Source organism: Typha latifolia, chromosome 10, assembly GCF_019914945.1.
Source record: "Typha latifolia isolate L0001 chromosome 10, TyphaL0001v2, whole genome shotgun sequence".
NCBI classification, from domain to species: Eukaryota; Viridiplantae; Streptophyta; class Magnoliopsida; order Poales; family Typhaceae; genus Typha; species Typha latifolia.
Window position 1 is genome coordinate 7038392 of NC_133095.1, and position 27763 is coordinate 7066154.

Genomic DNA, 27763 nt, shown 5'->3' on the forward strand with positions numbered 1-27763 from the left:
TAAGCCATTAGCTCATGGCTCTCTTTATTTTTTTTCTATCCCCTTAGATTTGTGATACATGATAACGATTGAGATATCTTAAAAAGATGTCTTAGAGCAAAGATAAGACAAGCTATAAATGTGAGATGGTATAGAAGATAGTTTATATAAATATTGAGTTTTACCATTATTGGATATATTGTGCTCCATTGTATTAGACGATGAATTATATAATACATGTCGGATTATATTATATTTGTGTATTAGTGGTTTTAGTTGTATATTGATGGTTTGTTATGACCTATTTGGGCCTTGCTAGATTATGTAACTACCTAGTATAATTGTTGTGGATATAGATATGAATATGGATATGTTAACATGTTTAATTTGATTATATTATAATTTATTTTATGACGGATTATGTGAGCACATTGGTGTATTTATGCAAGGCGGCTCCACTTAACCTGTCGTGTGCGTTGCTCATGCTCTGTGGCCATGTGGGCGTGTATGTGCCTATATCGGGCGGGGGCATTACATACGAAATGCTAATCAAAGACTTCATATCATATAAGACGTTGAAATTTATTAACAATTTCTCTTCTAGATAAATGTTGGCAACAACTATAGTAAAATAATCCCCTTTTAGTATTAAGTTTGGGATGAGGTCCAATTTGATAAATAAAGTTCGAAAGATAGCTAGTTTGGCCAAAAACTCTATTCTCTATTCTCGGTATTTTTTTAGAAGCCTAATCATAGTTTTTCATGAAGTTATAAAGAAGGGGCTAAGTAGCGAGAACTAGACCAAAAGTGATCTACTCAAATATGATGGTTGGCGGTGGCGATGCCTGTCGCTGCAAGAGTTGCCACCGTCATCGTGTGCCATCCCTTCTAGGTGGTCAAGGTTGGTTTTCAATTCCTATCTCTTCCGTTCTTGTCCTATTGGGATGAAAATATGTCTGATTAACTCTGACCCAACTCAATTCCGTACCCGAATCCGACCGGGTGCATATTTGCTACCGGTTCCGGATTCTTATACATTAGCAAGTCGGATTTGGATCCATATCCGGTTACCTGCTTAGGATAATAATTTAAGAAGGTGACAAGCCTCCGTCAAATCTCCCCGGTTCGATCAATAAATTGGAAAGGCGGCCTCCATCACCGGGGCGTCGGTGGCCTCCATCTCTCTCCCTCTTCATCCGCCACCACCTCCGTCTCTTTAGATCTTCACCGGCGGCCACCCCGATCTCTACCTCCTTTCGCCATCTCTCTTTTCGTCGTCCTTCGAATCCCCGAACCCTCCTCTCTTTCAACGTTTGTGTCTTGATGGTTTCTTCTGCCTTGATGCTGGTAGTCCAAACAATCAATCTTTGATCTTGCGAATGGATTGAAGAATCTCTTGGATATATGCCAGGTTTGTATTCTTACTTCAATGTTTAGGATTCTATCTTAACTTGTGATGTCTAATTGTTTTGATGTGCTTGGATTAGGTGGAAGCAAGCCTAAGTGCTAAAGCTTTAAGGGACTGCATTGGGGAGAAGAAGCTCTGAGGGACTGCTATAGAAATTTTCTGACCGTCTTTCAGGTAAGCTTTATTTTAAACTTCATGTTTGCTTTCTCTTTCATGATAACTGTTCTTGTAAGTAAGTTTACTTTTCTGCAGAGTGTTGCGGCTAATGGAGAGACGAGGAAGAATTTGTTGACTGTAAGAATTGAATTTCATGATTATTGGGAAATGATTTTGCCTAACTAAGATTTGGAGTTGTGGGAAATGGAAAACCTGGCAATTTTTGTTCTCTCTTCTTGTGTCTAACTTCATGATTTTCAATTTACTGATGATTTTCTGCATTTATTTTGTCCACAATTTTCAGTCTGGGCTCCAAACTTCTATATTCCTTGATATTGTTTGACAGAAGAACAGAGGTTTTTGACATTATTCATTCTGTTATTGGAATTTTATGCCAGGTAAACTCTCGTTCCATCTTTGACCATTCATTTATGAAAGAGGATAGATTAAAGGTGACTTGTGATCTTGCTTAAAGGTAGAGAACCATGAATTCTCCAGTGGGCTATTAAAAATGATATGGTGGAAACCTGTCATACCATTGTAGGGATTGGAAGTGAGTTCAATAAAGTGGTAATTCCTTAGAGGAAACCAAAATTTTTTCATTTTTAATTTTCTATGTTTGATTTTGTCCTCTGCTTAATTGCATCTCTACATCTGTTTGCTATTTAAAGTCGTTTGCTTATCTCTTGTATTTTTTGTTATTTCTATATGCATGTCTCTCCTAAGCAGCCACAAGTAAAGGAACTTACATTATTCTTTTGTTGCAGCACATGTAAATCTCTGCAATAAATACAAAGAAGAACACTTCATATCACATACGCCCTCTTATGAAACTACATTGTATGAGTAGAATGAGGAACATGTAGACTTTTGAAAGATCCAATTCGTATCTAGTTGTGATTGGATCCGTATTCGATCTGTATCGCTATCTGTTTAAGATCCGATTCGTATCCATTTTGTTAGAATACAATTTTAAAATTTGCTATCCGTCTAATATCTGTATTCGAATCCACATACAAAGAAAAGATATGAATCGGAATATGGGTTGAGCACTATCTGATTCATTTTCACCCTTATCTATGAGGGATCCTAGAATTTATTGATGATTTGCTTTCAGCTCCCATGAGTTGGATGACTCCCTCTAAGCTTCTAAATCACTTATATAGAGATGAGAAATACTTATACTTTGTACTACGAGAATCCACTAAAAGAAACTCTAAGTTTCAATTATGATTCAAAATTTTCTTTTGCTATTCTACACATGCTGTTCAAGCGCCACTTATCTCATTGTACACCACTCATTTCTCCCTTTATTCTTCTTTTCTTCTCTTCTTCTTTCCCCTTTTCACCTCATTCTGGAGCACTCTTGTTAGCCCCTTATTCCCACTCTTGTTAAGTTAGGTCGAATAGTGTTTACTATTTTGGTCCCTTCCTTGTTGTGGAGCTTTCACGGAGAAATTAGTCAGCTGCTGCTAGTCGGGCGTGCCCAATCATGTTTAGGAAGGTTAACCTCATCGAGGCCTATAGCACTCAATACTTTCTTAGGAAATATTTACTTATTTAGTATAAGATAGAGTATATTAGATTTAGAGATGTACATTAATACTACGCAATTTCATTTATTGTATGTTAGTAATTCTTTTCTAAGTGAATGAGTTGGCAACTGGCAAAAGAAAGTTTATATGGATATTAAGTTTGGGGTCTCCTATTCGAGTTTTTGACCAAACTAGCACTCTCCTAAACTTTATTTACCAAAATAGACAATACCTCAAATTTAATACAATAAAAGAGATTTGCTTTACTATAGCTGTAATGCAAATCTAGTATGAATGCAATGTTTTGGAAAACAATCGATCCAAACAAGTAAGAGAAAACTATTCAGATAAGGCAGTAATTTCCTTAACTCTCAAATATGTACGTTGACGGTAGAAAGGCCTGAAATATGGTGTAAAGAAAGACTATAGAGTTTAGATTTACCAATAAATGGAATAGTAATGTTTTTACTTTGGAATCAAGTCTTTCTCTTCACGTCTGGGCACCAAAATGCTTTTTCATTAATGGAATCTTTGGATAGCAATAGTAACCAATGAAAAATAGAGATGGAAGAAAGAGAGAGGTTTAGAGAGGAAGTAGACGAGATTATAGAAGAATCGTAAGATAGAGTAGGAGAAAGGAAGAGAGAGGGAGAGAGAAGAAGACCACAGGAGAGAAAATGAGAGATTCAAATAAATCTTACTCAATCGTATCTTGTTTCTCATGCAATAATCCTTAAATAGGTTAACAACTTTGATTTTAACTGATTCTAATAGGAATTTATTTCCTAATAGGATTTCAATTGATCATCTTACCTAAATTGACTAACCCAATTTAGGTAATAAATTAATGTGAATATCCCCCACATATAAGCTTACCATAACTATCAATTGAGATTCTAATAGGAATTTATTTTCTAATAGGATCCTAATTGATTAGGTCTTATCTAAATTGACTAATCCAATTTAGGTAATAACTCAATACGGACATCCCTCGCATATAGGCTTATCATATCTATCAATTGACTAATTCAATTGATCATTTGAATTAACAATCAACTCAACAAATTAAATATAAAAATAAGTTGAGCCTAATTAGATCAATTAGACCAAAATTGGACTCAAGCAACTTTATTTTGATCAAATTGAAGATGATGCCCACATCAAGCTGTCAATAAAATGCTGAAGAATTCAACATTTTACTTTTACACGAAAATACTAACTAGTTCAGCATTTACATTCGTAAGTTAACGAAATAAATATAGATCTTATCAGTGATCTATTTATGTAAACTGCTGACTTATTAGTGGGTTTAAAATCTTTTAATTTTCAGATGAAACACAAACTAATTTAACTAAGTCGTTGTCTTAGTTCTCTTTTTGGTTGCCGCACATGAATCGCTATTAAACGGACACTGAAACTTATTAGCGATTTATCTTTTAGATAAAATGTTGATAATAACTATAGTAAAACAAATCTCTTCTAGTATTAAGTTTGAGGTGTGGTCCATTTTTATAAATAAAGTTCAGAAGAAGGCTAGTTTGATCAAAAACTCTATTATTTATTCTTGGTATTTTTTTGGAAGTTTAACTACAATTCTTTCACAGGAAGCATAAAAAAGGGTAAAAGTGGTGAGGACTAGACTAAAAGCAACCAATTCAAACGCAATGGTTGGCGGTGACGACGCCGCCAAAGAATACATGGCGGGATTCGTTGCAGGACTCGCCACCGTTGTCACGGGCCATCCCTTTGACACCGTTAAGGTTGGTTTTCTATTTCCTTCTCTTTTGTTCTTGTTTTATTGATTTTAATTAATCTTATTCTCTTGAAAACAATTAATCCCATCGAAAAATTCCATTATACCTATGTTGAATTGTGCTTCTTGAATTAAAAGAATTGTTCCTTATCATTGTATTGTATTTGTAAACTGTGTCAATCCCAAGATTAGTTAATTAAAGAATGTACTCAAGGTTCCTAGTTTCGGCCGATATTGATCCGTATCGGTCAAAATGGATTAGTATCGGCTATAGCCAATCCTGATTGCATCTCGAGATAGTCAAACTAGTTTTGGTGGTGTATCGGCCGATTTGACCGATACCTGATTTGTATTGAGTACATTTCGGTATAAGCGAACTGAAATCGGGAAAAAGAAATGGAGAAAGAGAGGGAGGACATTAAGAAAGAAAGGGAGAAAGAAAGAGGAGAGTGAGAGAGAGAAATAGAGGGTAGGGAGCTTGTCGGAGATAGAGGGAGAGAAAAAATGAAGGAAAAAAATTGGATATCTAAGGTTGTTAGAGGATGGTGGAGCCGAATCTATATTGGAGGAGTTCGCCAGACATTGAAAGAGGCCGAAACTATGTCGGAGAAGCATCAACTTAGGAGAAAGGAGTAGGAGAGGTGGAGTGAGTGTGCGAGAGAGAGAGAGAGAGGGAGTCAAGAGGGGGAGAGAGATCAATTTTCTCTTTTGAAGTGAGAGTGAGATTAGAGATAAGGAGGAGATGGGAGAGTTAATGTGAGAGATAATTAGTGGGAGATAGTGTTAGTGGAGAGATGATAAGAAATTTTTTTTATTTGTGTGAGGGGGAGAGTGTGTGAGTAGTAGAATGGGAGAGAGATTAAGATTGAGAAAATAATATTTTCATGTTTGTTTTTTAGACTTCATATATGAATAATTTATATTTATGTCTTATTATTATTTTTTCTAAAACTTTTATAATTTTTTTGTATTTTAAAAGTTATTTTAAAATACAGGTTGATATGAACGACCGGTACCGCTGAGATGGCTTATACATATCGTTTTTTCAAATGACAGATCTGATAATTGGAACCTTGATATACTTGATTATTAGTCACCTTCATATGAGGGATTGCCATAGTATGCAGTCATGGTAACTTTAAATTGGAGCATTAGGAGTTTTTTTGATAGAAATTTGTGGATTATCATAGGTAATGTGATACCTTAGCAATTTATAGATGGTTATAGTAGGTTCGACAAATTTGTGGGTAGGTACGGACTTCTACACTAAGGAATATGAAAACCATGGATCCCAAAATCAGCTGATCCTGATCCGGACCTGAAACCAGTGTGGTGAATTTAAAATGTGTCTAACTTAGGAGATATTAGTAATTGATATCATAAACTACCTTCTTTTTAAATTTTAATTTTTACTCTCTATCTCTCACACGCACTCTCCTCCTACTCTTACACTTCACTGAGCACATTCGGCGGCCAATCCGATGAGCTCCTTTGGCGACCAATCTGGTGAGCTCCTTCAGCTAGTCCACACTTTGGTTAATTCGGGTGAATTTCCTTTTCTCATTTCTCATTTTCCTCATTCTTATCCACCTTTTAACTTATCTTTTCTTACTACTATAGAACAACAATGAAGAGAGATCTCTCTTTATGTTGTTCTGCACTAGTAATCTATGAGTATAAAATTTTATCTAATTAAAGTTGAAATTTATTATAGTTTTGAGTGAGTTTTTTTTTTATAGTTTTTAGGTTTCATATATGACTAAATTTTCTTGATTTTCTATAAACTTTTAGAAATATTTTTGCATTTAAATAATGTTTAGAATTTTACGTAATTAAAAATAGTCTAATTCAATACGAGCGGCCGATACAGTTGATACAGTTGATATGATCGATACCGAGTTTCGAAACCTTGAGGAAAACAAGCAAACGAGAGTACATGCCATTAGAATAGAGGAAGGAAATTGTATCCTCCTTATCTACTATACTAGATCTTTGCCGTAGATTAGAAGAAGCCAAAATGAGGTGGCCGGTGGAAAAAGAGATTTTAGTTATTTTATTTATCCAAAAAACAACATGCTATAGAGTGGATGTATGCCTCTAAACAACTCATATTGTTTTATCTACTAGGTTAAAAGAAAAAAAAAGAATGAAATTATGAAAGGAAAAACTTGAAATACTCTGGGGCTTTACCCCTTTTGTTGCAAAACTGCCAAAACCTAAATATCTTTCTTTTCGGATCACTTGACATCCATCTGGTTAGACAACATCTAGCCTGGGATAAGGTTTGATAGAAGGGGCTTATCCCTCCTATCCTACCAACCAATATTGTTCTTTCCTTAGGATGTCAAAACTTGAAAAAAAATTGGGATATTGAATTCTCGTTGTCCCTGGATTTGATATTTGTAATAGTAGGAAGTGGTTATCTCTTAAAAGATAATTTTGTCAAAAAATTAGAATATTTTCAAATATTGAAAAAGAGGTGGTCCTTGTAAATATATCCAAGGATGGCCGTGCCGATCGGCACGCCCCGTGCCAGTAGAGGCACGACACTTGGCACGGGGTGTGCTAGTGGCACACCCCCGTGCCGAGCCGTGCCGATCAGCACATTTGCCGTGCCGGTCTGGCACGACCATGTGCCATCCGGCTTAGCCTGGTGCCGGTCTGGCACGGCCTCGTGTCGGTCATGTGCCAATGTAAAGACATTTTTTTTTTATTTTTTTATTTCTATCAATTTTTATTAAATTAATTTTACTTATTTTCTTAACAACCATGATATGACATGTGATACCTATTTTTTTAAACTTTTTCTTATTTTCATCAATTAACTTTTGTCATTTGTCATTTTTGAAATGACAACTTATTTGTTATTTTTTAAAATTGGAATAACAACTCATTTGCTAGACCTAGACAACCACAAAACCGAATTTACTAGAGACAGAAGAAAAAAAAGGGACCATCTCAAGCTCAATATGATTACAGTCAGATGAGGGAATGACTTGAGTTTATAGGTAGCAGGACATCAAAAGAGGTGCGCCCACATGATGATATGAGTTCATCATCATTACCATCATATCAATCACACCTACCAGAGCCGCAACACCCTTATTATACTCCATATCCATAATCTGTATATGCTTATGGTGTGTTTGTGCCTGTGCCGGTGCCGGTCGTTTCCGTGCATATTCAATATTCATATTATATCATCGAAGAATTACAAAATTCTTATTTGTATGAAGACTATGTGAGATGTTATAACGAACAATATTATCAGTAGATGAGTTTTGAAGAATATCGACAGTATTTAATGCAACATTCTAGTGTTATTTTTGTGCCAGCAAATGAAGTCTTTGATCCTCCTCGTCATTCTACGTTCAACTAGATATTAGTTTTAATTATTGAACTATTATCAATTATATATGGAATGTTATTATGTGTTCAATTATACTATGGAGTATTCAATCATATTATGGAGTGTTTAATCATTAATATTAATTTTAATGAATGTGTTCAATCATATTATGTGTTGAATAATATTTATATTCAATTGTTGTTTTATCTTTGATATAATAGGTTATTTACAAAAATAATCTGAAGATAAAATATTGTAATTTAGATTTTAAATTTTAATACATATATTTAGACAAAAAAAATTAAATATTGACATACCAAAGACCAAAAAATATATCTAAATATCATAAAAAATTTATTAAAAATATTATAAATGTGTGCCACTGGCACGGGGGGCGTGCCGAGGCGTGCCGCTCGGCACGTGCCGTGCCTGCCACTGGCACGGCCATCACTGAATATATCTATAAAAGGATGAGTCGATTTGCAAATATGTAAAATAGAGGAGGTTTTCACAATTTGTCTAAAATTTAATTTAATTTAATTTAATAGTTTTTTTTGCGCAAAATAAAACCGGAGTTATACAAACCAACGATGGTCGTGCCACAGGCACGGCCTGTGCCAACCGCCGGCCGGCATGGCATAACATGCCACATGCTGGGAGAAAAAGGTAACACCTTCGCCGTCGCCGCTTGCTCTTGCTCGTGTCGGGTGCCCTAGCTCGAGGGAGGGGAAGAGAGAGAGAGAGAGAGAGAGAGAGAGTTTATCAATTTAAACTTAAGTTTCGGATCCGAAACTTAAGTGATCCGGATTCGAAACTTAAGTTTAAACTGATAAACTCTCTCTTTCTCTCTCTTTCTCTCTCTCTCTCTCTCTCTCTCTCTCGATCTCTTTCTTCCCCTCCCTCGGGCTAGGGCACCCGACGCGAGCTCAGGCGACGACAAGCTCGATGACGTGATCGATGGCGAAGTTATTAGGAGGGGTGCCGTGCGGCACACTTCGTGCCATGTGCCAGTCGGCACGGCCATCCATGATACAAACCATCAACATGCTAATTGGAAAGTGAAATGAGCAAGTTTGATGAACGAAAGTTGTTAAGAACTTAAGATGGCCATGCGACAACTGAGGATTGGCAATCTATTGTACTTTGTCTAAACAACTAGTAAAATGAATTAGGCTGAGCATAACTAGTTGAGACTACGCTCTCCAAAATTAGCACTTTTCCAAATTTTTATGTCACATAAAAGGTAATAATCAAGGTTTCGAAACTCGAAATTGGGATTATCAGCTCAAAAAGAACAACACATATAAGATCAAACTATTTTTTAATTATGTAAAATTCTAAATATTATTTAAAATGCATGAAATTTTTTGAAATTTTTTAGAAAGTGACCAAAATAAAAAGATAATTACTTATATATGAAGCTTGAAAACTAAAAATAGTATTCACTAACTCAACTTTGATGAATACTAAGTTAGATTTTATAAATTCCTTTCGATATTTTTTATGATCACCATAAATTTATAAATAATAAAGGGTTGATATTTGAAAGAGTGATTGCATTATACTAGTAATATCAAATGAATTTTATTGTGACTGAGGAAGAAAAAAAACTAGCATGTGAATATTGTTGTGCCTAAGGATAATAATTTGTATATGGATCTTGTTGCGCACAATAAATATTCAATGAACTATAATTATAGGGAGCAACATCCTCAGAGCGATTCCACTTATATATATATATATATTTATACATACATCATCAGTTTATCTATTTTCAATTGCTATACCTCCTTGACATTTTTTCAGCAAATGCGGAAGAGACGATATCATCATTCGGATTATAAGGGTTATCTCTAGTACTGATAGCTGTATTATGTGTTCTTGCTAAAAGACTCAATCAGTCTCTTCCCTCATCGCACTCTTCCCCTCTTATAATGGCTTCTCCAACGAAAAGTTAATAATCCATTCTCTAGTTCTCTAACTCATTATCAGAGATATTTTTCATCAAAAATATTATTTAAATTAATTAGTTGATCATTTTCTGCTTTAAATTTTTCTCCTCTAATCTCATATTGTAGTGACATAAAATTTAATTAATCTCTCAATTATCAATCGATTACATGTTTTCGTGTGGTTCAAAGAGGAAATTATTTAATTGAGTCGTGACCTATATCTCAGTGGGAGCGATCAAATCAAAAATATTGTTTCTGATACTGATTATTCAGAGTCTCAACCTTCACTTCAGGTGATAGATATCAAGTCATATTCAAGAAATTTTGCATTTCTTGATTCCACAATCCTACTGCTATGAGATGAACAATGAATTTTTAACCTTTAGACATTTTGGCACATCCAACAAAATACCCACTAATGGTCCTTGGGTCCAGCTTCTTCTCTTGTGGATTATAGATCCTTACTTCATATGGGCTTTCCCAAATGTGCATATGTCGCAAACTTAGTTTTCAACCTTTCAAATAATTCAAAGTGTCTTTGAGACAGCCTTGATTGGAACTCGGTTTAATATATACAATGTCGTCTTTAGTGCTTCGGTCTACAAGGATTTAGGAAGATCGGAGTTGCTAAACATACTTTATGTCCAAAAATGTTTGTTTTTTTTTTTTTGCCATACAATTATGATTCGGTGAACCAAGCATGGTTGTATTGTGCTACTATCTCATGCTCTTGAAGAAACTTAGTGAACGAATCAAGTGCTTGTCTATCCTCAGTGTATCTATCGTAGTACTCTCTACCTCTATCTGATCTCACAATCTTAATTTGCTTTTTGCATTATTTCTTAACTTCAGCCTAAATATCTTAAAGACATCTAATGTTTTGTCATTTTTATGAAGCAAGTAAAAATACATATATCATAAATAATTATCAATAAAGGTGATGAAGTATCTTGGACCATATGAGTCCATATTTGGACTATATGGATTAAGGAAATACCTTATAGAAATTGTCATTTGAAACTTGAAAGCATTCAAATTTCAAAGTATTTATAAGTAAAATAAAATTAGTAAATTAAAAGCATGCCTATCACTAGCATGTATATCTTAATGCAGTTGTTTGTTCCATTTGAAAGTCAGTCCACCACTTGCTATATAAATCCTGTCTATATTCTTTTATTGATTTTTTCAATGTCCATAGCCTCATACAAGAAACTCATCTTAGATTTATCGTTATCATCTACAAGTCGTAATACCTTAACAAGTGGCTAAATATTACAATGCAAAATTAATACTATCCTTAAATGCATTTCTAAGAATTATGCTCATTTTAATCTTTGAATTTTAGATTTCTTGTTCTTAATTTTTATAGACGATTCATATAATGCAAGTATTCACATCATGTCATCCTTGTAGCAGATGATGCTTTTCAATGATAAAAAATTAGTGACAAATTTAGCAATACCTAATTTTATGATTTCCCTATCATTAGTCATTTATTTAAGTAAATGAATAACTCAACAATAGTTATATGTATAGTTTATCAATCTCTAATCTTTATGTGTCACCATATTGATATCTATATCTTTGGCAATATTCTCTAACATCATATCAAGACAATGTGTAATTTGTGATGTTCAATGGAAATGTTGTCTCTTCAATATAACTAATTGTCTAATAGTTTTATAATTTGTCCCATTATCAGTAACCACTTGGACTACTATTTTTTCACTTGTTTTTTCTATTATATTATTAATTGACCAAAATATATAATCTATACATTTGAAATAAGTAGTAGCATTCACAGACTTAAAGAATACAATTCCCATTCCCAAGTACACTAAAATATTAACTATATTTCTCCTATTATGTGTTCCACCCATCGCACATTGGTGTACAACCAAATTTATCCCAATATTTTTTAAATATCTTAATATAATTGTGAAGCTTATCTACCTCCGATTGAAGATATTTAATAGCAATATTATTTGAACTAGGAGGCAAAACACTAGATTTTACTAATTTTATAGCATCCACCATAGTATGATAATAAAAACTATTAGCTATATTGAAAGAAATATGATTGTAGAATAAAAATTTAAAAATATCGCTATCAATATGCTTTTTTGATTTTTTTTAACCCTTTGCAAGATACTATATTTCTTTGTTTTTTAGCCAAATGTTTCTCTTCCTCGCTTTCTCATCCTCGGTTCCTCTCCCTCTTTGTTACTGCAATAGAGAACTCTCTCTCTTCACTGATCTTAGGGACATCAATGTGTTTAAAATTCAAGGCAATATTGTGATAATTGTATTTGACAGCTTATTGATTCTTTTAAATTATAGCGTCCTCAATATCATAGTTCCTTATTGACAGGTGAAACTGCAAGCTCACAATACTAAAACACAAGTGAAGGCATACAAGAATGCTTTACACTGCGCAAGTCGAATCCTGATTGATGAAGGAGTAAGTTCCTGATTGATATTTTCCATAGTCTTTTAAATTTTTCTAGCATTGGAACTTTGAGTTTGGTGATGGTAAAATAGTCTTTATAACAGAGGAAAAATGTTGGTTTTGGATAGTTTTTTTAATCTGATTGAGTATTTGTTATCATTTTGGTACACATTTATTGATTAATCTGTACTTAAAACTTATTGCTTTCAAGTTTATGTATGTTCATAGTTCAATTCTATTTTACTTCATTACTAGTTTTTGCAGAAAATTGCCATTCTATTTACTGCATAAATTTGATATTACATTTTATCTTCTTGACTATATTATGGGAACCCTTGGCTCGATTATGAGCATGAACTAACTCAACAAGTAGGTCTTTCAGAGCCGTTCCTGTCTTGCCTAAAATTCTCTTGTTAGGAAATTACTAAATATATGTAATCTTCAATAAAACTGTCCTAGTTTAGAAAAGTTCTTTGTATTTGATACTGTTTGTTCTTTGAAATGGTTTCTTTGTTGATGATCATGAGCAACTTCCCCTTGTTTTACTTCATTCTTGATGCAAATCTAGTATGAATGCAATGTTTTAGAGAACAATCGACCCAAACAAGTAACTAAAATAAAATATAGTAAGCAATAACTAATAATAAGTTAATTGATTAAAATGATCACTACTAAATGAAAGGAGAGAAAACCACTCAGATAAGGCAGTAGCTTCCTCAACTCTCAAATAGGTATGTTGACAGTAGATAGGCCTAAAATATAGTGTAAATAAAGACTTTAGAGTTTAAGTTTACTAATAAATAGAATAGTAGTGCTTTTACTTTGAAACCACGTTTTTCTCTTCAAGTCCGAGCACCCAAAGATTCTTTTTCACTACTGAAATCTTCTGGACAGCAATAACAACCAATGAAAAGTAGAGATTGAAGAAAGAGAGAGGTTTAGAGAGAAAATAGAAGAGATTAGAGAAGAATCTTAAGATGAGGTAGTAGAAAGAGAGAGAGAGAAGAAGACTGTAGGAGAGAAAATGAGAGATTTTAAATAAGTCTTATTCAATCGTTCTTTGTTTCTTATGCAATAACCCTTAAATAGGTTAACAATTTTGATTCTAGTTGATTTTAATAGAAACTTATTTCCTAATAGGACTCTAATTGATCTTTAGTTAAATTTGTGGAATGGAAGGAGGACTCACCGATGGCTCATTTGGTGGGGGTAATTTACTTCGGCGGTGCTCTGAAGATCCATCCACAATGATGATGACTTCGGTGATGAAGGAAGTAGTGTATTGAAAGGCGGCTACAGATTGTAGGTGGTCACCCCATCGCCTAGCACTTATACAGAAGGCGGGCCCAAAGAGGTCTAGCAATTTAATATATAAAAAAGAAAAAATAATTCCATATAATATATTTATTATCTATTTATTAAAATTTTAATAAGTGCAATTTACAACCATAAAAATAATGGATTATAAATTGATAATTCACAAATATGTATACATATTTCATTATCATCTTAGTTATAAATTACCATAATCTAAAATTAAATGCATTAATAGCTGGTGGTTTGAAACGCATTAATAGTTGGTGCCTTGGTGGTTTCCAATGTTAACATGAGCCGGGCTCTCTTTCCCACCACTCTCTTCCCACGTGGCCTCTCTTTCCCATGTGCTTTCTCTTTGCCAACACTCTCTCTTTCTCACCGTTGAAGCACAGAAAAAGGAAAACAAAGTGGGTGGTTTCTGATCTCAGAGAGAGAAAAGAAGAAGAGGAGGAGGAGATGAGGCAATCGACAATCTATGACTTCAACAAAATTATCGTCAGGTTGCCACCGTCATCCAGTTGTTGCTGCCTTTCGTTGCCGCCGCTGCTCGTTGCCTTCACTTGCCGCGGCCACTCAGCACCTTCAATCCTTCGCTGCCCGCTGGTTATACTCGCTTGCCGCCGTCGACTTCTCGCCGCCTCTCAGAGATGATTGAGAGAGGAAGATGATCGAGGTTGCTCGGCCCGCTACGCGACTTGGTGGCTCGCCAAGTTCGCCCAGGCGGTCTAACCGCCAATGGGTGGTTGCCATTCCTGTTGGCGAGGCGGCTGGCTTTTCAATGCACTGGTAGGAAGAAAAGGAAATCAAAGGGGAAGAAATTAGAGAAGGAAAAGGAAGCTCTGATTCCCCTCGAGGGGTTTGCTATGCTTTTATAGCTAGGGCTCATGGGATTTCAGCTATCCCCCCTAATCTGAGTCAGAGAAGAAAAAAAGAGAGAAGGAAATGAAGATGAGAAGGGTGAGGCACATGCCTTACATATAGAGGTGATCATTGGGCACGCCGGTCCTACCAAGCCAACCGGGCTAGGCACTATGCTCGTCAGCTTGCCCGTGAGTGGGTTGGGCCGGGCCGGGTTTGCATCAGGCTAGACTATTCTAGCTCGTTACTGCCTGTCGGCTTGTGAAAGAGCAGGTTAGCCCGGCCGGGTTGGGCTTGCCAATTGGGCAGGTATTATAGACAAAAAGTTAACATTATGTAACCTATTCAAAGAAGTCAATATTTAAGAATAGTTTATACCACGGATTCTTGTAAAACTATTAGCAACACATCATTTAAGGGAACTTTCAAACAATTTTTATTTTGAAGTTCTCACAGAACTCTCAAAGAAAATCACACAATATTTATCTTCTCTTTTCTCTCTCCTTACTTCTCTTTCTCCCTGCTTCACTACATTTTACCAATATAAATAGTCACGAATCCATCATACAACCATATTCTAAGTTAAAAGTCAAAACTATTAACATTCCACTCATACAGGTCAATGTCGATCATCTATATATTCCACAGAAACCATTAGTTCAACTATAACTCCAATTGCGACAAAAACAGTCAATTAAAAATTTACAACTCATACAGTCATACTTGTATTCCTTTTATTTAGTGATGCAAGTTGGTGACTCAACAGTGCTACCAATTGAGAAAGACTTGGCACCAGAACAACATTAGAACCCAACAGTGAAGCACCAAGCTTCAAGCAACTCAGCATATAAGGATAGACTAGGTAGCCCATATAAGGAAGCTAGTCATCATTCTTTTAGTTCACTATTCTAGTATTCCCTTCCAACACGCATTTCTATCAATTATAAATGGCAGAGAGGATAATGAACAACAATTTGGCAAATAAGAGAACTGAATCTTCTGCCTCTTCTTAATACAACAAATGGATTATCAAAACTTGTGGCTGCCATGGTAGCTCAATAACCTGCACACAGAAGACTCAATGAGTACATCAGAAACACATCACAACTCCAGTTTGTGGGAATCAACAGAATGCATCATTTCTACCTTATAAAATCAATAGGTAATACATGACAGCAGATTGATGAAGCATTCACGGTTACTACTATTTTTTTTTTAGGTTAATTTGGCTCAATGAAGCAACCCGAGGCTGCCAGATACTGCAACAAGAAAGAATCCTGTGAAGAGAAGAACAAGAAATACAGTGAAATAAACCATACCCTGGTGATTCCGCAAATTATACAAAAACTAGCAGAAGTAAATATAAGACTTGGAAGTAATGACGAGCAGCTCCAGAGATAATTTTAGAGGCTACTATTCCATGACATGCCTGGATCTTAAAACTTGGGCCTCTATGGGGTCCTTGTATTGTTTTCCCGTCCATTTCCTTGATAGCATTATCTAGGCCCTATCAAAAGAAAAACCTTAAAATTCTAAAACATGATTTGTGCACCACTGGTGTCATGTAAAGAAGAGAAAAATTGGAATTGCACAAGATGACAGTCAGACAAAATATTTAACATTTAGATGAATATTTAACATCTAGATGAATATTTAATATCTGTAGGCTTTTTATGCCATAATCACCAAAAGCAAAATAAATAGAACTGCTTCTCTTCTTAGTTCAATTTAGATCAATAAAGGAAGATATGATTATAGTTTTCACATAACATGCAAAAATATGAGTTGATGAGTCTCATGAATGGAACACAACAACACTTACTAAACGTTTGGCAAAGTGAACAAATCCAGCTCCAGAACACTTAAGGAAGGCTAATGAGGGAAGAGAAATTACCTTCAGGTTTGAGAAAATTTAGGGATTTGCAGATCTTTGGATGAGAGAGAGAGAGGTTAGTGTTCAAAGGGAGTGAATAGATTAAAGACCAAAGAGTAGAAACAAAAAATAGAAAAGAAGTAAAATTCAGCACAAGCTCCTCCTTCGCCACCTGCTTCTCCTCCGTCTTCCACCACGGCAACGGCAGCAAGGACTCTGCCCCTTTCAACCTCGACGCCAAGAAGCCCTCCTCTGTGGCTCTATGCTTTTGCCCCATAAACCCTAAATCCCTAATGCGATATGAGTGACTAAGTATATATGTATATATATATATATTAGAAGATTAGTTATTCTAGACTGTTGGATGGATGAAGATTGAAGGCTGTGATCTGAGTGACTGAGTAGATCAGCGACTCTTAGCCAAAAAAAATACAATTGCATTATTTGTGCGTAAATCAGTAAAAGGAAAGATATTTTCATAATTAAACATACTTATACAAAAAATAGGATTTTTTTTTCTTTATTATAGAATGGGCACATCCTAACTAGGTCGGCACTTACCCACCTATCTATCATTTGCATAATCTATTAGTTAATTGCGAAAAATAAAATAAAATAACATTAGTCATTCATTGAGATCTAAAAACTCAAATTCTATATTTTCTATTGCAAAATGGTCGTCCGTTTGCGATCTAGATTTGATAGTATACTAATCTTGCAGGCACATTAATGCTTCAATTATATCTTTTTCCAAATATGATCTACGCTCATCTATGAAGCATAGATACTTCATTTAGGCCTCTATACCGGTATCAAATACATATCGGATACCGATACATCGACGTATTCGATATGGCTGAAGAAGTATCCGAATTAAAATAATTAATTTTAAATATTCGATACGGTGGGGATACGGCTAGGATACGGCAGGATACATTTTTGAATTATTTAAGTTTAACGGGTCAGGTCTACAAATAAAACTCATTTTGAACTCGTTAATAACTGACTCGTTAATTTTAACTAACTCGATATCACTCAGCTCTCTTGTTCCTCTCTCGCGTGACCTGAAAATCTCTCTGTCACGCGTCAACGGCGATGAAAACCTTCTGGCCTCCCTCATGCGCCGATGATGAAGGGCTCCCTCCCTCCTCCCTCATGCACTAGCGATGAAAGCTTCCTCCCCTCCCCTCCAACGTGTGGCGATTTCCTTCGCGACGACGACTCCCTCGGCAATGACTCTCCCTCGCGACGGCGGCTCCTTCTGGTGATTGAGGTACCTTACTTCATCTCCCTCCCTCACACACCTTCGTCCCTCCCTCCCTCTTGCACCTTTGTTTGTGATATTAGAATTTAGGCTTTGATTTCGGTTTTAGGGGTTTTGCTCACAGTGAAGGAGTGAGCTAATTGATGCTATTAGAGTAATTTAGGAATGCTAAATGATCATAGATGAGGTGATTGATGTTTGTGCTCACGCTCTCATTGCCTCACTGTTAATTACTCTCTCACTGCCTTACTCCCTCATTGCCTCACTGTTACTTACTGCATCACTGCCATGTTTTAGAAATTATTTATTGCCTCATTGCCATGTTTTAGAAATTAATCTTCACGGCCATGTTTTGTAAATTAATTACTACCTCACTAACTAAAGTATGTTGTATTAATGATCAGTTGGTCACTGTAGTGGTGTAGCCATGGTGATACTTTTCAACCCTTGTCCTTTATGAAGGTACCTACAAAACATTCACAAGATAAGTTAGAATGATATGCATTAAACCATATGTTATATTGGTTTTCTATATATTAAAAAAATATTTTTATTAATTTTTTTATTGTTGTATCTATGCCGTATCCGTATCCTAATTATCGTATCCTTGTATCTCGTTTCGGTATCCATGCTTCACAAACGCTCATCAATCAACCATTCGCTTGCATAGAAAACTGATTCCGAAGGTGCAATAGACATAGGAATGACCAATATATTACGGGCCATGGCGATAACAATTGGAAATCTCGTCTCATTGCCTTTCATCGTGCTAAAGTATTTGTTCATCCTTACAAAATAATTGTAATATGCTTGGAGCTCGGTGATTCCCTCGACATTGATGAAGAAGTTCTCATTTTAAGTTGGGTAAGTAATGATTTCTTAGTGCTACCACTTTTAGGAGGAATAATAGAAGATGAAGACATAGAGGAAAAAAACCATATGTAATAGAATAATCATTAATTTTTTTTTCAAAATAACTTTTAATAGTTATAGCACGAGAAACATATTCATCTTGTTTATCTTCATAGAAACTATTAAAAATATCAAAAAGACTGATCTCTTTAATTTGAAGTTCTAATAAAATGTCAAAACCAATAAGTAAAGTAAAATGTTCAAAATATTTGGCATATTTAGTTTCCATTTTTTCTAAAACATTATGTAAGGATTGATATTTTTAAAAGTAATAAAAAGTTGAACAATATTAACAAGTTGCATACTAGCGATTGTAATTGTAGGAGATTAAGAGCTTGACAATATATTAGTAGCATAAGAAAATATTTTTTTAAAAAAATCTTTTATTTTTTTTTACATTTTTTTTCTAAATCAGTAGGGCATTCTAGTTCATTATTAATATCTAAATAAACATAAGAAATTATAGCCCATTGATATTAGAGTACTAATTCTTACATTTCATAAGTAGAGTTCTATCTATGTTGTTCATCTAATTAAAGTTTTCTAGCTTTTAATCCACATCTTTTACATATATTTGAAATGTTTTAGCTCTTTTATCATTAAATTTTTTTTATGATGTATAATTTATCTAATTTTATAAATTATCTTAGCAAATCTTTTAGGCCACTTTGTACAATTAAATTTATAGTAACACACATATGTTATGCAACAATTCACTATTACAAAGTGAAGAAAGAAAAAAATATCGTAGATTAGAAATTGTGGAGTCATTATTAGAAGCATCATCAAAAGTGGGAAAAAAATATTATTTTGGATATTATAACTTGCTAACTCTTGAATAATAGTACGAGAAAGATATTTACCAGTATGACTCTTATCAAGATTTCAAAAAATAATTATTTATTTTTGTATTTTCTAATTATCTTAATAAAATGTGCAGTTATACACATAAAAGAGTAATGTTTGTAGAAGTCAAAATATCACTAGTAAAAAAAATTTTAGATTTCAATTTATGAAATATGAGATTAATTTTTCTTTTTCTTCGACAAAATATTTTAAAATATCTCTTCTAATTGTCTAATTGTGTGACCGGAAATTCTTTTAAAAGCCGCAACAAAACTTTTTTGCAAACAACCGTCAAGTTCCTAATTGTCACCCATTGCAAAGGTTTATTTCTACGAATAATATATTTAACTAATTCTTTACAAGCATTTACATTATTCAATTAAAAATTAGAAAGATTTCTAGTAACACTTTGACTAAGTAACATTTGATTGATATTCAATTGACTTTTTTTATGCTTGTCTTTAATATGCCTCATTAGGTGAGTAGTAATATTCTTAGTTAATCTTGAAAAATTATGATCACATTAAAAACATTTAGCTTTACCATCTATAACATTACCTTTGACATCTTTCGTTTCAATCCGTTTGAAATACTTTCAAGCCTCGAACTTTAATCTCTTAAAACTACCTGATGACGAAGCTGGAGTTTCCAAATTGGGTTATGATTGAGATGCGGGTGTAAGATTAATTAAATCTTTATTCTCCGATTTCGATTCTATACGAGCATTAAAGCAATCCATATTAACAAATAAGGAAATTACTTGTAATAATAATACCGTTGTATAGAGAGATTGTTTGCTCGCTTCTTGTTGACCCTTAATTATCCTCAATTTGTTAATTGCAAGACTAAAAGCCTTGAAGCCTTTAGGTTGGAGAGAATTTGAGAGATTAAAGAATTTGAGAATTTGTAATGAATTTAGGAAGATTTATCATCTATTTATAAGTATGAGAAATATTAAAAATTATCAAATTACTCTTCTAAACTAGTTATTTATTTATGTTAAAAGGGTAAACTGGTAAACTAAATGTAGGTCCTATATTGCGATTTTTCAGAATATTTTTAGCTTTTTTTAGAATTTTCTCTACCATTAGCTTATTTTTTTAAAAATATTTCCTTTCCTATTTTTAGAAAAGAAAATGTGAAAAAATTATTTTTAGTATTGTACAACTCTAGCGAGTTGGGCTGATGGGAGAGTTGGATTTAAAATTTTTTTTAAACGGTACAGAGTACACAATTCCCACTATAGCTAATTAGCTATATTGATGGGCTTACATGTGGGCTGAAGGGCTGGCTTACGAGCTTTTGCACCGGGATTTTAGGTCGGGCCAATGAGCAGGTTTTCAGGCTGGGCCAGGCGGGCAAGCCGCCCATGCTGCCTATGGGTAATTCTAGCTCATGCCGAGCCTAGTCCAAACTGGCCCGGGCATGAGCAGGCTAGCCGTTTGATCAGCTCTACTTGCATGCGACAGCCCTCCCCTTTTTTTTTTTTTTTGATTTTTTGAATATTACAGTTGGATCTTGTCTCAGCTGAAACAGACAAAAACAGATAGAAAGTTAGAAATCAGGCAAAATCCACTGTTTTTTTTAAATTTAGCTTTGAGACTTTAGGCAATTTAGTCCAAATCCTACTTGTATCTGGCTTGACAATAACCTTTGACATTACTCTCAGGCTAGTGGATTGATGGAAGATAAAACTTTCGTACATGTAGGTCTACCATAAACATGGTAGATCTACCTCATTTTGAAGTTTAATTTTTGAAAATAATAAGAAAAATTAACAAAATCTTACCTTGCAATGTTCCTTTGATGACCACACCTAATCTGACGCAGCTTGTCCCTCCTCTAATCTCACCTTCCTGCCTTTCTAATATCTTTGCCAGTTCTCGAGTAAGATGGATGAAAGGTCTAATTAAGTCAAGGGACCCGAAAAAGGGGTCTCCTTAACTTAAGTGGGTACCTCGCTGCACTACAGGTAACCCCTTTCTGTGGTGCATTGCCATGCTGCTAGAGACTATCTCTCATTTGCAAAAGGCTCTTTTGCTTCCCTAATTAGCTGGCTGAGCAAGTTGAATGTTGTTTCTAGAGCAGCATCAATGTCTGGATTGAAATGTGCTTGTTCTGGTCCTTCTGAAAATACCATTCGTCTTCCATTTACGCATGCTATTATCTTCCATCTTCTTGACAAACGAGGAGCTTTGCAAGGATTTTCTTAATCATTCTAGATTAAAAGCTTTTGTCAGCAAGTGTTTGTTGACCATGTTGTATCTATCTTTTTTTTTCTTTCTATTTTTGTTCTTCTCAAGAGAGGAAAGTTATAACACCCTTGCCCGGCAAGGGCACGCCCACACACTCACACGGCACGCGCGACGCATGCGACAGGTTGGGCGGGGCCCGTCATGCATAGATACACCCCTATGCTCAAATAATCTATCACTAAATAAGTTATACTATTAATCCAAATAACCCTGTTAACATATAAATATCCAAGTTCACAATAATATATACTAGATCTTAAAATAAATCATGACATCATCAAGTTAAACCTGTTAACAAAACCATATCTATATCCACAACAACTATACTAGACAACTACATAATCGGCAGGGCCCACACAAGGCTATGACAAACCATCAAGATACAACTTATAACCACTGACACATGAGTATAATATAATTTGACCTATATGTCAGAGTTAGATAATCGTATATGTCAGAGTTAAATATATTCTACATATTTTTCACTATCACAATCACCCTTAGATGATGTGTGATGCATATCAACCCTTTCTGACAAACAAAATTGTTTTTTTAGCTTTCATTGTTTCGTTCGAAGGAGTCTCTGCTGACTCTGATAATGTCAAAGCTATTAATAAATGGCTTGAGCCCCGTACCATAAGAGATGTAAAAAGTTTTCATAGGATTGCTACCTTCTATCGTCGGTTCATCAGGGGGTTTAGTACCATTATGACTCTTATAATTGAATGCCTCAAGAAGGGTGAACTTGAGTGATCAACGAGTGCCACTAAAGCTTTTGCCGAAATCAAGCGGAAATGGTGTAAAAGCTCTTGTCATGCGACTCGTCGATTTTTTAGAAGTTTTTTGAGGTCGCATGTGATGCTTCTGAAATTGGTATAGGTGGAATCCTGAGCCAAAAAGGTCATCCGATTGTTTATTTTAGTGAGAAGCTGAATGAAACCAGGCAGTAGTATACCACTTATGATAATAAATTATATGTTGTAGTTCAATCTCTTCACCATTGGAGGCATTATTTGCTCCCACAAGAATTTGTAATCTTCTCTGACCATGAGGATGGATGGTAGGTGGGTTGAATTTCTCCAAAATTATACATACACCTTGTGACACAAATTTGGAGCAGAAAATAAAGCTGCTGATGCACTGAGTCGTTGTATGATTCTTCTTTCAAAAATGAATGCGGAAGTAATAAGTTTTGGTAAAATCAAAATTGAATATGAATCATGTTCGGATTTTCATAAAGTTTACAATTTGTTAAGCGAAGGATGATAATACATATGTTTTAGATCTACCAAATGATTTCGGCATCAGTTCTACTTTTAATATTGAGGATTTAGTAGCTTATAAAGGTCTAGATTTTACTCTAGATTACCCACTAGCTAATGAGCCTACCAATGAGCCTATTTATGAGAGACCCTCTTTACATTCACTTCCTAACATTCCACCTAACATAGTAGACGAAATTGATAAACTTTTAGATGATGAGATTATTTCAACTAGAGAAGGTGGAACTCAATGGTATCTAGTACGTTGGAAAGGATGACCTACATCTAATAACACGTGACTTGATCACCATGATTTTGAGAGGCATCACTCTGAAATTTTAGAGTAGTATGAGAGTAGCAGAGCAGTATACTCGATAGGGTCGAGTTCTCTCCACTCGGAGAGAATGATGCGGACATCACTAATAGGACTCGATGGTGTGTGTACCAGTGCAGAAGACACCGACAGTTGATGATCCCCTCTAGAGGGATTTGGTTATGATTTTTATTTATTTAGAGTGTCTTTTGTTTAGTTCCTATTTAGAGTGTCTTTTGCTTAATTCTATTATAGGTCTATATATAGACTTGTTGTATTTTCTTTTGAGGTTAATGAAGATTATTTGATATTGTTTTTTGAGAACATTGGTGTGAAACCATTTTTAGGGTGGTGTAAAACCCCATTCCTTTCTCTCTTTATTTCCTCCATCTCTTTCTCTCCACCATGTTTTGCACCATATATTGATTTACAGTTAGTTGAAGAAGTTTCACCTGGACCATTTGCATCAAGTCTACTTTGTGCTTCCTGCCACACAACTCTATGCCAATAGGAAGTTCTTTTTTCTTCTGGATCAAGTCATCTTCCTAGGGTTTGTGGTTACATCTAAAGGAGTTCATGTCGACCCTATAAAGAGTAAAGCAATCATTGTTGATTGGCTGGAACCACGAAACATCCATGATGTGCGTAGTTTTCATGGCCTTGCTATTGTTTATCAACTCTTCATTTGAGGGTTTAACACTGTCATGTACCCAATCACTACTTGCCTAAAAGAAGGAGATTTTTATTGGGATAAGTCAGCAAGTAAGGCTTTTAAAGAAATCAAGAGAAAAATGACAGTGATGCAGATAATGTGTCTTTTTGATTTTTCTAAAACCTTTGAGGTGGAATGTGATGCCTTAGGAATCGGGATTGGCAGTGATTTAAGTCAGGAACGCCATCGTATTGCCTATTTTAGCGAGGAACTAAATGAGGCCAAACAAACTCTACATACGATAAAGAATTCTATATGATTATTTAATTGGCGCTATTACTTACTACCGTATGAATTTGCCCTTTATTCAGACCACGAAGCTCTTTGATTTTTTGAATTATTAGAATAAACTAAATACGAGACATGCTTGTTGGATCGAGTTTTTAAAAGAGAACACTTTTGTATTCAAATGTAGAGCTGGAGTTGAGAATAAAGCGGCTGATGCACTTAATCGACAAGTTAGCTATCTATCTGTTATTAGCATCAAAGTCATTAGGTTTGACAAAATAAAGGAAGACTATACATCTTGTCTCGACTTTGAAGAAATTGTTCTCATATTGTTGTGATTCCTGTACATTTGTATGTGACTTTCTAGTTTGGGAGATTCATGTCGTTGGCCTGTCGGGTCATTTTAGACGTGATAAGACCATCGAAGAAGTTGAGCATCAATTATACTGGTTAAGTCTCAAGTGTGATATAGCAAAATTAGTTGGCCAATGTTGAACCTATCAACTAGCAAAACATTGTAAACAGAATACTAGGCTACTTGTGCATGATCACCCATGGCAAGATGTGAGTATGAGTTTTGTCTTTGGATTACCACGCACCTTTGGAAATCTTTGTGGTTGTGTATCGCTTCTTTAAGATGGCTCATTTCATTCTTTGTACTAAGATCTCTGATGCTTCACATGTGGCAAAATTGTATCTTGCCTATATCATCAAGTTATATAGTTTTCTAAAACTATTGTATTTGACTTGCTATTTTTGCTTTATGAGCTACTTTTGGAAAACCTTATGTCACATAGTTGACATAAAATTGAAGTTCTTCATAGCCTATCATCCCTAAATCGATTAGCAAACTGAGTTCGTCAATTGTAGAAACTTGGATGCTATTCTTCCTATAAACTAATTGCATATAATAACTCTATCAATAGGCCTATAGGTATGAGTCCTTTGAAGTTGTTCATGGTTTTAAAGCACAGAAACCTTCCCATGTCATCTTATGTTGAAGTCTCCGAGTCTGCCGAAGCATTTGCATATCATGTTCATTCATTGCATTAGAAGATCACCAAACGAATTGAAGTGAGTAATTTTCAATCTAAAATACATGCCGACTTACACAAATGTGCAAAGAGTTTAATGTAGGAGATTATGTTATAATTCATGTCAGATCCGAACGATTCTCTTTAGGGGTTGTTCAGAATTTGCATGCTCGTAGTGCAGTTGCTTTCCAAGTTCTGAAACATGTAGGGACTAAAGTTTATATAATCGATATTCCCTCTGATTATGACCAAGGTTCCCAGTTTTGGCCGATCCCGATCCCAGTCGAAACCAAACGGTCGATCCCGACCGAAACGGGCGGGAACGGGTCGGATCCGACCCGGGGGACATCAATAATTGATGTCCCCACCCCCCACCTGCCTCTCTCCATTTTCTCTCTCTTTCTCTCTTTTTCTCTCTTTCTCTCTTTTCTTTCTTTCTCTCTTTTCTTTCTTTCTCTCTTTCTCACGGATCTCTTACTCTCTTTCTCACCGGCGACTGAGTAGTGGGTAGATCTCCGTCTCTCCGGTGACCTCAACCTCCGGCGACGTTCTCCGACGACCTCGATCTCCAGCGACCTTGGGTAAGTTTTTTTTTTCATTGTGCGGCGGCTCGCCGCACTCCGCCGCAGTGTGTGGAGTGTTTGCAGCAGAAAGATTGCCGCACCGCCGCCGGGCCGCTTCTCAAGACAAAGAAGCAAGCAAAGAATAACTTCTCTCCCGCAGCAAAGAAGACTGTGCCGCTTATGCAGTTATGCCTCATAAATTTTAAATTATTTTATATTTTATTTTGATTTTTGTTTATGTTTTTTAGTTGCAGAGCTAAAATATCAATGGCTCCAAAAGAGAAGTCATATGATACCGACATTGGGTGGCAACATTGCAGCACTATTGGGCAAGATAAAAGGCGCGTTAAATGCAACTGGTGTGGAAAGGAAATGAGTGGTGGTATAGAGAAGAGGAAGATATGAGAAGAAGCACTGGCGATAACTTTTAGAGATCTAGATCAATTAATATACAAGGAGAGAGAGCATGGGGGCAGCAGTTCTACCCATAGGACTCCTGGTGTTACAGCAGAGTCTGAAAATATTGGACCAATGGATACATATCTTCAGAAAAAAGAAGTGGTCGTACATAGACTTCTATCAAGACAGCTCTCAAAGAAATTAAAAATGCAAAGAAACACATTAGTAGAGCTATCTCTATATTTTTTTTCTACAACCATATTCCTTTCAATGTAGCTGATAGCCATTACTATCACACTATGGTGGATGCTATATAATCAATAGAGCCTGGTGTTCCCCTCCTAGTTTAAATGATATTGCTACTAAATATCTTGACTCAGAGGTAGATGAACTTCATACTTATATTGAGACATTTAAACGGTATTGAGATGAATTTGGTTGTACACTGATGTGTGATGGGTGGAGCACACAAAACAGAAGAAAATATAATTAATTTCTTAGTGTACTTTGGCATGGGGACAATATTTTTGAAGTCTGTGGATGCTACTGCTCATTTCAAAAATGCAGATTATATTTTTCAGTTGATGGATGAGGTGGTACAAGAAATCAGTGAAAAAAGAGTAGTCCAAGTGGTTACTGATAATGGGGCAAATTATAAAGCTGCTGGAAATTTACTGATGATTAAAAGACCTTATTTATATTGGACGCCATGTGCTGCACATTGTATTGATCTGATGTATTGCAAAAGAGCCTGAAATTGACATGGTTATATGTGAAGGTCAGAGGTTAACAAATTTTATATATAACCATGGTTGGGTTCTTAATTTACTCAGGCAGATGACTGGTGGTAGGGAGATCATCAGACCCGGCGTCACTAGATTTGTCACTCACTTTTTAGCCTTGGAGAGCATCATGCGCTACAAAGATGATATTATGCGGATGTTTATATCACAGGAGTCGTCTATGAAAATTAAGAATATGAAACCTAAAGATAAATCTTTAGGTGAAACTTTAAAAAATATGGCTCTTAGAAATACATTTTGGGATAATATTACAATTGCCACTGCAGTATTTGAGCCTCTTGTCAAAGTATTAAGACTTGTAGACAGTGATGACAAGTCTGAGATGGGTTTCCTATATGAGGCAATGGATATAACTAAAAAATCAATAAAAAAAATGTGGGCCAAAGTTATAGGAAGTGGTGGAAGATTATTGATTTTAGATGGAACAAACAACTACATAGAGATATACACGCTGCTGGTAAGCATTTTTTTAAGTTTTAAGTTTTAAGTTTTAATTTACTTTTATTTATGAATATTTAAAAATTTGAATGCTTACAAATTTTA

At 35.1% G+C, this 27763-nt stretch overlaps 1 protein-coding gene across 16 annotated transcripts in view; it reads left to right on the forward strand.

Annotated features, from left to right (window-relative positions):
• The first annotated feature begins 1080 nt into the window (after positions 1-1080).
• The window catches only part of LOC140796759 (mitochondrial arginine transporter BAC1), a 38019-nt gene continuing 11336 nt past the window's right edge, over positions 1081-27763 (forward strand). Inside the window, exons 1-7 of one of the 16 annotated variants that reach the window (XM_073149864.1) lie at positions 1081-1390; positions 1467-1561; positions 1640-1681; positions 1848-1941; positions 2019-2096; positions 12504-12593; positions 15976-17902. In XM_073149864.1, the coding sequence (XP_073005965.1) occupies positions 17756-17902 (147 nt within the window). In that variant the 5' untranslated portion in view covers positions 1081-1390; positions 1467-1561; positions 1640-1681; ... (2 more) ...; positions 12504-12593; positions 15976-17755. Of the gene's footprint in view, positions 1391-1466; positions 1562-1639; positions 1682-1847; positions 2114-4682; positions 4839-12503; positions 12594-15975; positions 17903-18334; positions 18356-27763 lie in introns of those variants that run through there. The other 15 variants (XM_073149855.1, XM_073149858.1, XM_073149862.1 and 12 more) reach the window with 15 other exon arrangements.